The sequence below is a fragment of the Microplitis mediator genome, chromosome 9 (genome assembly GCF_029852145.1).
Source record: "Microplitis mediator isolate UGA2020A chromosome 9, iyMicMedi2.1, whole genome shotgun sequence".
NCBI classification, from domain to species: Eukaryota; Metazoa; Arthropoda; class Insecta; order Hymenoptera; family Braconidae; genus Microplitis; species Microplitis mediator.
In genome coordinates this window covers 10,351,981-10,366,738 of record NC_079977.1, presented here as the reverse complement: position 1 = coordinate 10,366,738, position 14,758 = coordinate 10,351,981, and the positions used below count along the sequence as shown (strand labels likewise).

Sequence of the window (14,758 nt, the reverse complement as noted above, 5' to 3'; positions counted from 1 at the left end):
TAATTTTAACGCAGGGTGTAAAATATTAACTTAAAAACTACATTAAGTATTCATTTGCTGGATCGGGATGGTGAAAGAAATAATAAGTCATTAATTTGGTGTATTGTCCACATTTAATAAAAATAAATCACAGATAATAGCGTAGAGTACAAGAGTCGATCACGAGTTTATATCAGAGCATTTATTGAATGTAATTTGATTATGTTTAGTTTTCTTGAGTTCAATATAAATTACATGGCACCGTACACATGAATATTATTTACATATATATATAGAGCGTAGTTGAATTGAAGATTGAGTTTTTCGAGTTTAATAGAATATGAGTTTTCTATAATTTTACACGGCACCATACACGTGAATTAATTTATAGCATAGAGCGCAGTAAAGAATAAATTATTAACAATTAATGATTCATAAATATCATAATTAGTTCGAGTATAATTTTAATTCACAAGTTAATTTAATTACGCGACATGAAGAGTACGAGTAAGAACCGAGTAATCATAATTAGATGCGTAGAGAGCCGAGTCTGAACGTATATTATTCTTTGCAGTCACAAATAAAATTTGATATTGATTTTAGAGATTAAGTATGACTGGATGACTGAATGATGACATCAGTCACACCAGTTGACATCAAGTAAGAGTAAATAATTAAGCAATGAGTAATGAAAGTAATTGTAAATTTGAAATACATTGTTTGTGGCTGCAAGTTAAGTGATGGCGAGTATATAAATTGATATAGCCGGCAGGTTATTTTGACACGCGGTCAACACAAAAATGATCACAGATTTTATGAATTAAGTTGAGAATATAATTGAAAAATATGGATAATAAACAATACCTGATGAATCAGCGAGTAATATTCAAAATGATATAATCAATGAGGTAGAATAATTGGCACGATGTAATTAACTGTTATAAGTACTAATGGCACGTGGTGTTCTATGACAGGTGTTGTAGAATAATGCCAGTTGCCGCGTAGCTGGCTATCGAGTTGAAATTCCGAGTATCAGAGGGCGCGTCGATAGCAGCACCTCTGGTATAGTAGAGCGTAGAGTTATCAAATGTTCTGGCGCCAACATTTGATATTTACGCAACACAGGAGATGAGTTTAAATTTATTGAGATTCTTGAATTGAAATTTGTAGTGGTGAAAATCGAAATATCCTTGAAAATTGAATGAATGACAAAATCGAAATATCCTTGAAAATTGAATGAATGACAAAATTAAAATATCTTTGAAATTGAATGAATGACAAAATTAAAATATCCTTGAAATTGAACAAATAAAATACCCTTGGAAATTGAATGAATGACGGAATTGAAATATCCTTGAGAATTGAATGTATGTAATCCTTGATTCGACGCAAAGCGGGATCACACCCGAAAATGATACTTTATAAAAAAAACTTTGAAAACGGGGTCACACCCGGCAGTAACAAAGCGTAAAAACGAACTGCTTAATTAGCGGCTGCAGTGACTTTTTTCAACTTTGTAATATGAGATGGACCCTATGGTAGGGGCTATGAGAAAAGACGCAGAAACACTCTCCCATAGTTGTTGTTCATTCATCAAAAACTTTATCGATGATTCGGCTCTTCCGGCGTTATCGGCGATGAAGTACCGGGAATTAGTATTTATTTAAATAAATATGATATGCATTATAAGCAATCATATTTATTTAAACAAATTTGAGATGCTGTCGTCATCCGATAAATTTGTTAATAAATAAATTATTAAAAGTTATAGGTAAATTTTAAGTTATACAAGACTAAAATGCTACGACCACTAAATAATAGATGAATTTACAATTTTGGTAAAGTTATTCTGAAATTTGAGGGTTTTACAGCCCTCTGAACGATCTTTTCTTGATTTTTAGTATTAGGATAACAGCCGGAGTAAGTTGGTAGCTTACTCTCACTGCAGGCGTTTACTTATTTATTCTGGGCTTTGCTCTTATTGTTTTACTCCGCCCGGTACTCAGGTCACCGCATGGTATTCCTGACGCCCACTCATATGTTTGTCTCGCCCATTTGTATGCTCTCTTTTGTACAAGATGGTGTATTAAATTAATACCTACTGTATAGTAGATTAATATGTATGTATATGTCATACATGCAGTATTTCTGTTTATTGGTAAATCTATTTATAATTACTTTTTAATAATATAGAGAAATATACGTATGTTTTATATCATACATGCAATGTTTATATATATATATATATATATATATATATATATATATATATATATATATATATATATACATATATACGCATATGTCATCTGTATATATGCGAATACAAATGTTTTATTTGAATATTAAGTTATTCTTTGTAGATAGAAAATTCTTATAAACTATTTATGTTTGTATATTCTTATCTGTCTATGTGTATTCTAGTTATTTAAATATTATAATGCGTAATGTTCAATGAAAGTTAGATCTGTGTATATATTTATATACAAGTATCTCCCATATACACATATATATTAATCATATATATGCGTACACGCTTAGATACATGTATCTACCTAACAAAATTAAATTACAAAATAAAATAATACATTTCTATAGGAGTATCATACGGGAATGGTCCATCGCTATTCATTTTTAATGTGTCAAAGTGTTTAGTGAAAACATTCTGAATTTTTTATAGTTATGACGATATTAATAAAAAAAGTTTTTGCTTCAAGGTGTCTTATTGAACTGGTTAATTAAATTTGGGGGTGAATTATTTTAATGATAATTAAAAAGAACTAAATTTTGGACACAAATCCATCCCTCTTCATTTTTAATGCTTCGAAGTGTTTATTGAAAAAATTCTATAAAATTCTGAATTTTCTATAGTTATGACAGTGTTAATAAAAAAAATTGTTGTTTCAAGGCGTTTTATTAAACTGGTTAATTTAATTTGGGTGTGAATTAATTGAATGATAATTAAAAAGAACTAAATTTTGGACACAAATCCATCGCTATTTATTTTTTATGCGTCGTAGTGTTCAGTGAAAAAATTTTGAATTTTTTATAGTTATGACAGTGTTTGACGACCAATGACGATAATTAAAAATTCCCCATCAATTGTCAAAGCAAAGTTTATAAAAAGCCTGAGCACTATGGCTCACGGCCTCAGTTTTATTTAAACTTCTTGGTCCGCGTAAACGGCGTCGATAGACCGTAATCTTATTGCGGAAATCTTCCGACGTAACAATAAGTAATCGTCGCTGATTTAGGTATCCGGCTGATTAGTTTCGTGTAGGATATTATTTTATCAGTTACGGTTTTCCAAAATTCACTTTAAATAAATTGTAAATCGATCTAGGTATCTGGCTGATTAATTTCGTGTAGGATATTAATTTATTCATTTACAAAAATTCAAATCAATTAAACCGTAAATCGATCTAGGTATCCGGCTGATTAATTTCGTGTAGGATATTAATTTATTCATTTACGGTCATTATTAATAAATTAAATTGCCAATTGAGTTAGATACTCGGCTGATAGTCAATTATCGTGTAGAGTATAGTTCTTAATTGCAATTGAAAGATCTCGAAGATCTATCCGGTTCGAGTGAATTGTGACACAAATCACGTGAATTTGTGATCTCACTTTGTGCCGAGTTTCTGCGCATAAAAACCCCTTTTGGGTGTAAAAAAGGACGCATTTACAAATAAAAATCTGTCTAAAATATCCGAAGATAAATAATCTTACAATACAAATTATATAAAAGTTGTGAAAAACTAGAGTGAACAAGTGACGTTCAGTTAAAACGTTGTAATTTAAAATACTTAATAAAACATCAAGTTCATCACTCAAGCCGTTCGATTTTCATTCGAAAGTAGTACATAAGGTATCATCCTACCAACCCAGCCGCACCCATTCTACCAACCTTACAGGAAGGCCGAGTGAGCTGTTTAGTTCTGAAGGGATAAGAGCTGTCGCACTAGAAGAATTGACATCGAAAGGTAGGTAAAATAACTATTATTCTATCATACTTAAAATATTTTTGGCTTAAACAAGAGCACCAGTCTCTTCGAAGACGTTTGGGTTCTTAATTCTCGAAAAGATCCACTATAAATAATATATTATAGGAAGATAATTTCTTCCTCGTATTCTTTATTGTTGTCCGCACTCTCCAACCCGCTTGTCCAAAATTACTATCGCTACCAACGGAAGAAATCCCGTACAAATAATTAAAAATTAAGCGGCGGACATAACATAAAGAACACTGGTGGCAGCGGTGGGATTTTCGAAATTAAAAATCCTTCTTTTTGAGCCACAGATTTCATTTTTCTACCAATTTTGATATTAAAGGTAGATTTGTGGTAATTTTAGTATTTTCAAAATTCTAAAAATTGTAAAATTCTAAGGTTCGTGGCATTTTTGTAAAGTGCCACTCCCTGTCTTCGTGGACTTGCCACACCTTAGCAGGTAGCAACTCCACGTATTGCAAACTCAGCATTTTCCGCCTCTCGAATCGAGTCGCAGAACGTCTGAGCCACCGTCCACGACTTCGCGACCAAAATCGCGAGTCAGCAAAAAGTCATACATCGACCCTGTCGTTCCAGCTTTGAGCTGTATAAACTAACTCTTTCTCTTTCTTTCTGACTAAGTCAGCAATTTTCATCCCGTGTTCGGCGACTTATAATTTCGCCGTTTCTCACGTCACCTTAGGGTGTGGCCACCACCATTACCCGAAATAAACATCATCGGAGGCGAAGAAATCTAACGCCTCCTCCAGCTCACGGCTTAAATTCAACAATATCCGATAGCGGCGACAGACCCATCATCCGGCTAGCTGCCACCCTGCACGATGCAAACACCTCTCCAACTCAGTACGACATGGCCAAGAAGCTCTACCGAGAGCTACCTAAATTTAACGGTGAAGGCCCAACTTGTGAACAAGATTTCGAAGAATTTGATGCGATCGTAAGTAGTTGGTTACCCTGCATCCTCCTAGACCATCATAATATGTTTGTTGCCAAAATTGCAAAAATAATCTCTGGTCGTGCTAAAAGCATCATCGAGTATACTCCGATCCACAGCGTCGAAGAACTACTCGTTCTATCCTGCTCTTATCTGGCATAAACGTCTAGCTGCAGCGTCCCCGAAGGACTGGAAAACTATCGAAGACTTTTATTACAGGTCACGCAGAATGATCAAAGGCCTGGAAGCTGCACTACCAGCAGAAAATCGAGATGCCATCGTGTCGCAGCAAGAAAAGGTTGCATTCGACCTTCTTTATTCCGCTTTGCCTGACCTTCCAAAATGTCTTGCGCGTCTAAAAGATCTCAGAACGCTGGAAGAGCTTTACAAGGCGATTAAAGAAGAGCGAACTCGCGAATGTTTGCGGCCTGCTCGGAAACGCGATTCTAACAAATTTTCGCGTCATCCTCATAAAGACCGTCGAGAATATGACAGAGACTATAATAGACGCTACTCGAGAGACGATTATCAGAGACCTCGTCGGGATTATGACGATTACGATGATTGTCGAGAGACTAGAGGACGAACATTTACTTACTCTTAAAACAACCACAGACGGAGTAAATATGATACGGACGACGAAGACAGTGTAGACTCTGACAGTGCAGAGTCCGCAGACTACTTAACTTACGCTTACACCTCAAGTAAAGGGGGACGTAGTCAGAACCATGACGATGATTCGACTCCACGAAGGTAGAAGAAAAGCCCGTCACGTTCACGTACAGAAGAGCATTTTTCGGCCAGACAAAAGACTGTGACGTTTGACCCTGATGACATAGACACTGAAAAACTGAAATATCTGAAACCCGTTTTTGTTTGAATTTTGTTTGAATTAGTGTAATTACATTTTTTACATCGATCCATACATACTTGCTCAAATCGCACTAAATTTCTAATATCATGATTATCATTACATATTGTAGAGAATATTTCTACAGGATCAGCCTCTGTAGTAGGAGACGTCTGTTTGTACACAGACTTTTTTATGTCACTAGATTTTAAAACATTTTCGTGACTATTGTATGCATTAAATAAATTATTTAAGTTTTCGTTGTTGAACTGATTTTTTGGATCATGATTTAACGCTGTTTTGAGTATTGTATTATTAAAGATGCACTGCATGATTGAATTTAAACCACTAGAAATGCAATCAGAATTTTCGATACCTCGAAATACTAATAACTTTTCACATGACTTTTCTAAAGTTTTTGTTACAATTTCAACAGAATTTTCGTCAACGGCCTAAATTAAATCCCAAACTTTATGCCAACGTCTACTAGAAACTGGAATGGGAGGAAGGTCAGATCTATAAATTTTTCGTAAGCGATTGAATTCTTCGATTGCTAAAAGGTTAGCTTTAACTGAATGAGGATCGAAATTGATTAAATGTAATCCTCCAAGTTCTGTAACCCGAGAAAGAGCTACATATATTTGACCAACATTGAAAATACTATTGCCTGCTTCAATAATAGCATTTTTGAGGCTTAAACCTTGACTCTTATGGATAGTAACTGCATAACTTAAGCACAATGGAAACTGTTCTCTTATGACAAAAGCTCTTTCCAGTAATTGAAATTTAACTTTTGCCCTCTCAATAGTGTTTACTTTACCTGAACCGAAATCTATATTAACACCTTGTATTTTACTGCCATCTATGGATTTTGAGATTGATATAACAGTACCAATGGCACCATTAACTAGACCAAGCGTGACGTCAATATTTCGTCGAAGCATAACTTTTGCACCAATTTTAATTACAATTGTTCCAGCAAGTCCAGCCGATCGACTAGCATCTTCTTTTATTTTAATCAAAGTGTCGCATGCTTTCTTTTTTAGTGATTTAGGACAATCGATATAATCGTTAGCCTTAAGTATAATTTCTTCAGAAGAAATTTTATTGGTCATTACAGAATTCATTAAATCACACTGTTTACAAGTGGGTACCAAGCAAACTGTATCTAACGGTAATTTTTCAATATAATTACATACTTCGTGCAATCTATCATGGTATGACAACGAAGAATCAATTGTAATTTTTCTTTGTTCTAATAATTTGATATCGTCAACTGTCATTGAGCCAACTCGCACTCTAGAGAGTAATTCACCGTAAATTTTATCAATTTTTTGTCGCATATTAATGGTTAGTTCTTCATAGCTGAATAACTCACTCCATAAATTCACAGATGTTAACGACCCAATATACTTTTGCGCATCTGCTGACGATAGTGTCATATAACTTGGGTCTTCATGTACAGGAGGAAGTTGTAGTAAGTCTCCGAAAACAATCACGTGTCTTCCTCCAAACCAGTCATCAACATTAAAAATTTCTATTAATCTCAAATTTATGTATATTAAAATTATATTAGAAATCATTGATATTTCATCAATGATAAATAATGTAACGTTTTTTAATTGATCACGTAATACTTTTAGTGCATTGTCTGATAGTTGTTTATAAGACGGTGTAAAATCGTGTTCAACTGGCAATTGAAATACTCGATGTACAGTAAGGCCATTGATATTAAAAGCTGCAATACCGGTTGGAGCAGTTACAATAATATCTTGATTCATTACTTCTCTCATCCAACGTTTAATTACATTTATCAGAAAACTTTTTCCGGTACCTCCTTCTCCACTAACATACAATCGAATTTTTGTATCGTTAGACAATACTTTATTTTGTATTTTTTGAAAAACTTTAGCCTGATCAACGTTCATATTATTGATCATGTCGGTTAAGGTACAATTATTATCTTGTTTTTTTTTGCTGCATCATCTAATTCTTTAGCTATTAAATTAAATTCAGCATCATTACAATCTGCTGATTTACTTTTTGAATCTTCATCATCATTGTCATCCTTACATTTATTTTCAATTAGGTTTTTTATATAATCTAAACCTTTTTGAAAATCTTCAATGTATTCATGACATTCTTTAGCTTGTTCGAGTATATGTTGCTGATATCTAAATGATTCAGCGTAAGTTTCAAATCCATTTTTCAAATCTTCTATATCTCGCCATGGTTGAAATAATAACAACAATGAATCAAAATAATTTTCTGGTTGATTAGCAACATTATATCTGTAATGATTGATTAAATAACCTCGCGTCCTTCGTTTTAAATATAATGACAGACCTATTTCATAATATTTTGTGATATTATTAGTCGTGTCATACCATCTAGCGAAATCATACAAACATACAACTTCTAACTCTTTAGGGCGATTTGGATAGTAATTATCTATCCATGAAGGACAAAATATATCAGTAGATTTAGGATCAATTTTTTCCAATTGTTCAATTTCAACTTTTGTCTTCAATTTTCTGTTTCTAATCATTCGAACATCCAGCCACCTGACAACTGTGTCTGAATCTGTTCCACATAAAGAAATACCCAGCAAGGTGTCAGCAGCTTCTAAAGCTCCAAATTCTCGACGATTTATGCTACGAAATTCTATACGCCATAAAAGCTGAGGTAGAGTTTTAGTTGACTTATTTTCATCTACTGTTTTCGATTTATTTGAAACAATTTCGTCGATTGTTTCTGATGTTTTAGCAGTTTCTGTTTTCGTAGCATATTTTGCTACATAATGTGTCAGTAATGTGGATTTTTCACCGATAAATTGTATATCCATGTTTCCTTCCCATGCACATAAAATTGTAGTATTATAATCGTTAATATTAGCTTCACTATCAGTACGAGGAAGATCATAAAGCCGACTTTTGTTTCTTAAATTTCTGCGCCCAGCTACTGAAGTAGCAACGTCACGAAGTACAAAATGTTCGGTGGTAGGTCGTAGAAATCCAAATCGACAAGATTTAATAACTCTACCTGATTTTGGTTATTTTGTTCGTAAGCAATAGCTATTATGATGATGTTGTTGATGGGTTGTCACACGCCTGTGCAGTGTTGGTGAAGTTCTTTTGTTAGGTAACTTACAAGTTACATATTTCATTCTAAATTCAGCAACTTCTTCATTTGTATTTAAACCAATGATTGGGGCACCTTCAACCCAAAGTATAAGATAAAAATGCTGAATTCCTCGACCTTGATATTCCCGTCGCCAAAAGTAATGACTTATTTTACCAAGAGGTTGACTATCTGACAGAATAAAGTCAAGAACAGCTTGAAATTTATTGTCTATGAACCTTGATACTGATACTGGATCTGCTGCAATCACTGCGCTAGCAGATAACTTGTCAAAACGTAGTGCATTTACTTCTTTTACATATTCTACTAAATCATCCCAAAGCCATTCAGCAGGACTTACTGTCAAAAACCATGTTGCAGGGCCATAGTAACGTGACATACAGTGTATGGATATAATTTTTGTACAAAAATTTTTTGATCATTATTTAATGAAAATTTATTTGAAGAATCATAAATATAAATTTTTTTGTGTCATAATATGTACATATCCAATGTTTATCGTTGCTCAATAATATTTGAATGTGTTTTTCGAGTCGTGGAACCGGTACAATTTTTTCAGGTCTTGCTAAATACAGTGTATAACGATGATCATAATTTGAACAACTGGCTAAGATTAATTCAAATTGGTAAATGTTTTCATCTTGTAGTTGATTTCCATTTAACACCATATTTAAATAGTTTTCATGTATTAGCGGTAAAGTATTTTTGTTCTTAGTTTTTCTACGTTTGGTTGGTGCTAATTGCTTTAATGTGGTAATCTCTATTTTTCTTTTGAGTGAATTCGTGAATGACTGTTTATTAAAATTTAATTGTTGCTGAAGCTGACAGTTATTGTTCGAATTTTCATCTCTAATATTTAAATTTGGATTAGATTGCTTATCATTACTAAGAATTGGCTTTATTGATTGATTACATTCACGAATCTCTAATTTTTTTCGTTTAGAATTATTATCGTTTTTGACCAATTCATCTTTAATATTCGAATTTTTCTTAGATTGCTTGTCATTACAAACAATTGGCTTTATTGATTGATCACATTTGGAAATCTTTGATTTTTTTCGTTTAGAATTATTATCGTTTTTGACCAATTTATCGTTAATATTCGAATTTTTCTTAGATTGCTTGTCATTTCTAACAATTGGCTTCATTGATTTATCATATTCATGAATCTTTAAATTTTTTCTTTCAAAATTATTTTCTCTTTTGACCGATTTTAATGTACAATCACTGCCAATTTTTAGATTACATTTATTCGTAATTGTTGGATACACTCTATGCGTAACTGGTTTGTTAATTGTCTTTGGAAAACCAGAGATAATCTTTTTCTGAAATATTCCAATCGAATGTGGGCGCATTTTGTTATGATCATAAAGAAAATTACTTATTATTGGCCACTCGCCCAAAGCTAAAGACGAAGCAAATGCTATCGAATAAACACCACAGTCAAAATTATTTGGCTGTGCTTGTACATCAGGGAATTCAATCGTACTATCGTTAAATACAAATTTAGGGTAAAATCTTTCTAAAACAATTTTATGATTGTTGTGAAGAAGATTTTTTTTTTGCAGAATCAAAAATATAAATTTTTTTTGTATCATAATAACAGCAGACCCAATGATCAGTACCAAATTTATCATTTGCATTATAATCATACGCTGTATCACGACTATGCAGTATATGAATATGAGCTTTGTTAGCATCTAATGGATTAATTAATTCTGGATATTGAACATACCAAGATTCTAAGAATGGATACCTAAATTGTTCATGAAGAAGAAAAGCAAAATAATCAATATGATGATCTTCTAATAAACCATTATTTATTATGATAGAAAAATATTGTTGATTTAATGGTTGCATGTTTTGTGAAAAGGAGTTGGGAAAATAAAGAAAATAAACAAAATTGATTTGTTAAATATAAAAAATATTGCTTTATTATTATCAAAAAATGGCTCAGAATAAATTAGCTAAATAATTAATAATATAAATATAAATGATTTATTAATTAAATTAATTAAATCATGCAAAATTAATAAAAATACATAAATGAAATAGAATATATTTCTTCAAAATTTAATCACATTAAGTATAGACTTAAATAAATTTTTTAGTCACACAGCAGACTATTCTTAAATGTCGCACAGCAGACAATTTCTTTCCAGTCGCACTGCAGACTACTTTTCAATGTCGCACAGCAGATAATTTCTTTTCAGTCGCACCGGTGACCATTTTTCAATGTCGTACCGCTGACAATTTCAGTTGAGTCGCACAGCAGACTCTTTTTTTGGTGTCACACAGAGGACAATTTCTTTTTAGTCGCACAGCAGACTATTTTTTAATTTCGCACAGCTGACAATTTCTATTGAGTCGCAAAGCAGACTCTTTTTTTGATGTCTCACAATAGATAATTTCTTGAGAGTAAATCAATAAGTTTGAGAAAATTTTTTTCCTATTAATAAAATTCTTTAAATTAATGGAAAATATTAATATTTAAATCCAAAATTGCAACTTAGTTGCAAATGTGTTTGAAGGATTATAGTAATTATTCAAAATTAATAATTATCAAAAATTATTAATATGGAATATAAATAATAATTATTAAAATCCAAAATTGCAACTTAGTTGCCAATATTTTTGGATGATTATGATTATTATTCAAAATTAATAATTATCAATAATTATTAATATAGAATATTAATAATGATTATAATGATAATTTTAAATATTTATGATTTACTTTTCACAAATATAATAAAAAAAATTTTTTTTATTGTAATATTACAGGTTAGAATAGCGTGTTGTAATTAACGTTATAACTAACTATAAAGGTCGTTTTCACGAAATCACTCATCGCAATCATGGCGGCTGCGCTTGTCCGTCGAATTTTTAAATTGAACGTTTTAGGTTAATTTGACGTCAAGTTTTAGACAAACTTTCGACTGAGGAACTTTTTTTCATAAAAATTTATGTAAATCGACAGTATTTAATTTTTGTTCTACCTGAAGGTTACAAGTAATCATCAGTTAGTTGAACAATAACTACAGTATGGTAGAAATAATTAATAATAATATTTTGTTGAAACAAAAACAACTGATTATTCTAATTAAACTGATAGAAAATAGACTACCAATCATAGCACAGTTTGCTTCAGCAAAAGTTTACTTTACAAAAGTTTCCTAGAAAATTTCGTCAAATTTCCGTCGACTTCGGACTTTTCCGTTTTTGACGAAAATTTATACACAACTTGCTATACAATTTGTGGTAAATTTACTACCTGAAATAGAACGCAAATCCACTCCAAAATTTAACTAGGAAAGAATTTGTCGTCAATTTTCAGGTAAATTTTTATATCCATTTGTTATGTCCAATAAATTTTTTTTTATTTAATTTATTTTATTTCATAAATAAATTTATGAAACTCCTCTTTACAAAAGCACGCGAAAACGCAACGTCAGTTTTACCATCACTTATGCGTGTAAAAGTAGCGCGACGATTTTCGCAATAACAATTGACGAATAAATAAAAACTTGTCGTCATTTTCCACCAATCGCAACAATTTAATTACTCCCTTCAAACATCAATCAAAGTTTTTAAATAGCCTGAGCACCATGGCTCAGGGCCTTAGTTGTTGATCAAATTCTCAGATCTTGAGTCCTACGGTATCGTATAAACGGTGTCGTGGTTGTTGATCAGATCTTTAAATTTCGAGTCCTACGGTCCGCGTAAACGGCGTCGATAGCCCGTAATCTTATTGCAAAAATCTGTCCTAGACAAGGCAATAAGTAACCGTCCTTAATAAAAGGTACTAGGCCGATAGTTCCTATCGTGTAGTGGTATTATTTTATTAACAGCGGTTTATCTTATATTTAGTTTCAGTTAAATTGTAAATTGATTAAGGTACTTGGCCGATATTTTTATATCGTGTTGCGGTATTCTTTTGTTATTTACAATTATTATAAAAATCACTCCGACTCGATCGAATAGTGACACAAAAATCAAGTGTAATTGTAGTCCGATCTCGGGTCGCGATAATCTGCGCATAAAAAGCCATAAGGCTACATAAGGACGCATAATTTAAAAATAAATAAAATTAATAATAACCAAATTAAATGGTTTTATATCTTTTATAAGTGCAAACCATTGTAACAGTTATAGTGTATAAGTGCTGTCAATGAAAAATTAAATAAAAAGACAAAAGATCATAATTTTAACTTAGTGAGTTCATTCGAGAATAGCACATAAGATTCTATCCTACTACCCCAGCCGCGCCCATTCAACCAACTCCTTCAGGAAGAGGCCAAGTGAGCTGCAAAGTTCTGGAGGGATACAACCTGCCGTACTAGAAGAAAGACTCATCTAAAGGTAAGTGAGAGACATTTAAAATATTTCCTCTCTATTGATCGATATATATAAATGCAACGTGACCAAGCTCGAAGGCGTTTGGGTTCGTACTCTTCGAAAAACCCACAATAAATAATAAATATAGGAAGCAAAAATCTTCCTCGTATTCTTTACTGTTGTCCGCATCCTCCAAATCGCTCGTTAAATTTTTCTATCGCTACCAAAGGGAGAAATCCCAGATAATTAATTTAAATCTAAGCGGCGGACATAACATAAAGAAAACTGGTGGCAGCGGTGGGATTCGAAGGTATTAATCCTTCTCCTTAAGAAATTGCATTTACCTTAAAATCTATTATAAATTCACGTTTTCTTTTCCCAAATCGGGTTTTCTTCAAAAGAAAAATTTTTCTCTTAAATTTTAATATTATTTCATTAAAATTTCCTTTTTTTTGTGGTTTTTGAAAATTAAATATTGTAATATCCATATTATTTGTGCCAGTATATAACTGGACCACACCCTATTCGTTTCGAAATCTAAAATTTTGCTGAGTCGGTAACCTACTTCTCGTTATCGAAATTTATTGTTACAACACCTCAAGAAATTTTTATTTCTCGATTGACTTTTTTCTGGATCAATTCTCCAATTTTTTTTGCTGACTAGTGACACAATTGTTACTACGCTCTTGCATAAAATTAAAACTGTGTCACTAGAGCACCTCCGAGGTCAGTCTCCAACATTACGCGCCATCACAGAAAACGCAACGAACGGTTACGTTCACCTCCAGCTATGTCTGGCACCGACGATGAACATCCCGAATATGGTCCTCAAAATCGACTCATTCGCCTGGACACCACTCTGGGTGACGCCAACATCGCCCCTAGTCAACTCAAGTTGTCTACGGAACTCTTTCATACCTTGAAGCGTTTTGACGGCGAAGGTCCTAACGCTGAGAGAGAATTCGTCGAATTTGACGACGTTATCCGTGGTTATTTACCTTCAATCGCCCCTGGTCATCATGCGGTTTGGGTTGCAAGAATCGTCCAAAAATTAGCGGGCCGAGCTAAAAGCATTGTTTCTAAAGCCCAAATTCGAACCGTTGAAGACGTCTTAGACGTCTTGGGAAAAATATTCCGACAGGGCGATCCCACCCTTATTTGGCATCGTCGACTCGCTTCTGCTAAACCCAAGAACGGCGAATCGATCGAAGATTTTTACTACAGAATAAGTCGTATGGTAACCGGTCTAAAAGCAGCTCTACCAGCAGATGAAGTTGATATAATAATGAAACAACAAAACAAAGTAGCTTTTGACTGTTTTTACGCTAGTTTGCCAGACCTTCCAAGGTGCCTAGCTAAAATTAGCAAGCCAAAAACATTGGAAGAACTCTGGGAGGCTGTATCAGAAGAGGGTTTCAGCATAACAGTATGGCGCCCTGGTCAATCCGATCGACCAGAAAATCCTCAGTACCCCCGTCGAGACCGTTATCACGACCGAGAGCG

At 33.0% G+C, this 14,758-nt stretch overlaps 1 protein-coding gene across 1 annotated transcript; it reads right to left on the bottom strand.

The window, feature by feature from the left end:
• Positions 1-6,228: 6,228 nt before the first annotated feature.
• Positions 6,229-7,119, bottom strand: LOC130674140 (ATP-dependent DNA helicase PIF1-like). The gene has a single exon (XM_057479406.1). The coding sequence runs from the start codon at positions 7,117-7,119 to the stop codon at positions 6,229-6,231; it is 891 nt and encodes a 296-aa protein (XP_057335389.1).
• Between the last annotated feature and the right edge of the window lie 7,639 nt (positions 7,120-14,758).

Bases quoted from the DNA above. Each gene is read 5' to 3' on its own strand.
- LOC130674140 (XM_057479406.1), bottom strand. From the start codon at position 7,119: ATGCGACAAAAAATTGATAAAATTTACGGTGAATTACTCTCTAGAGTG.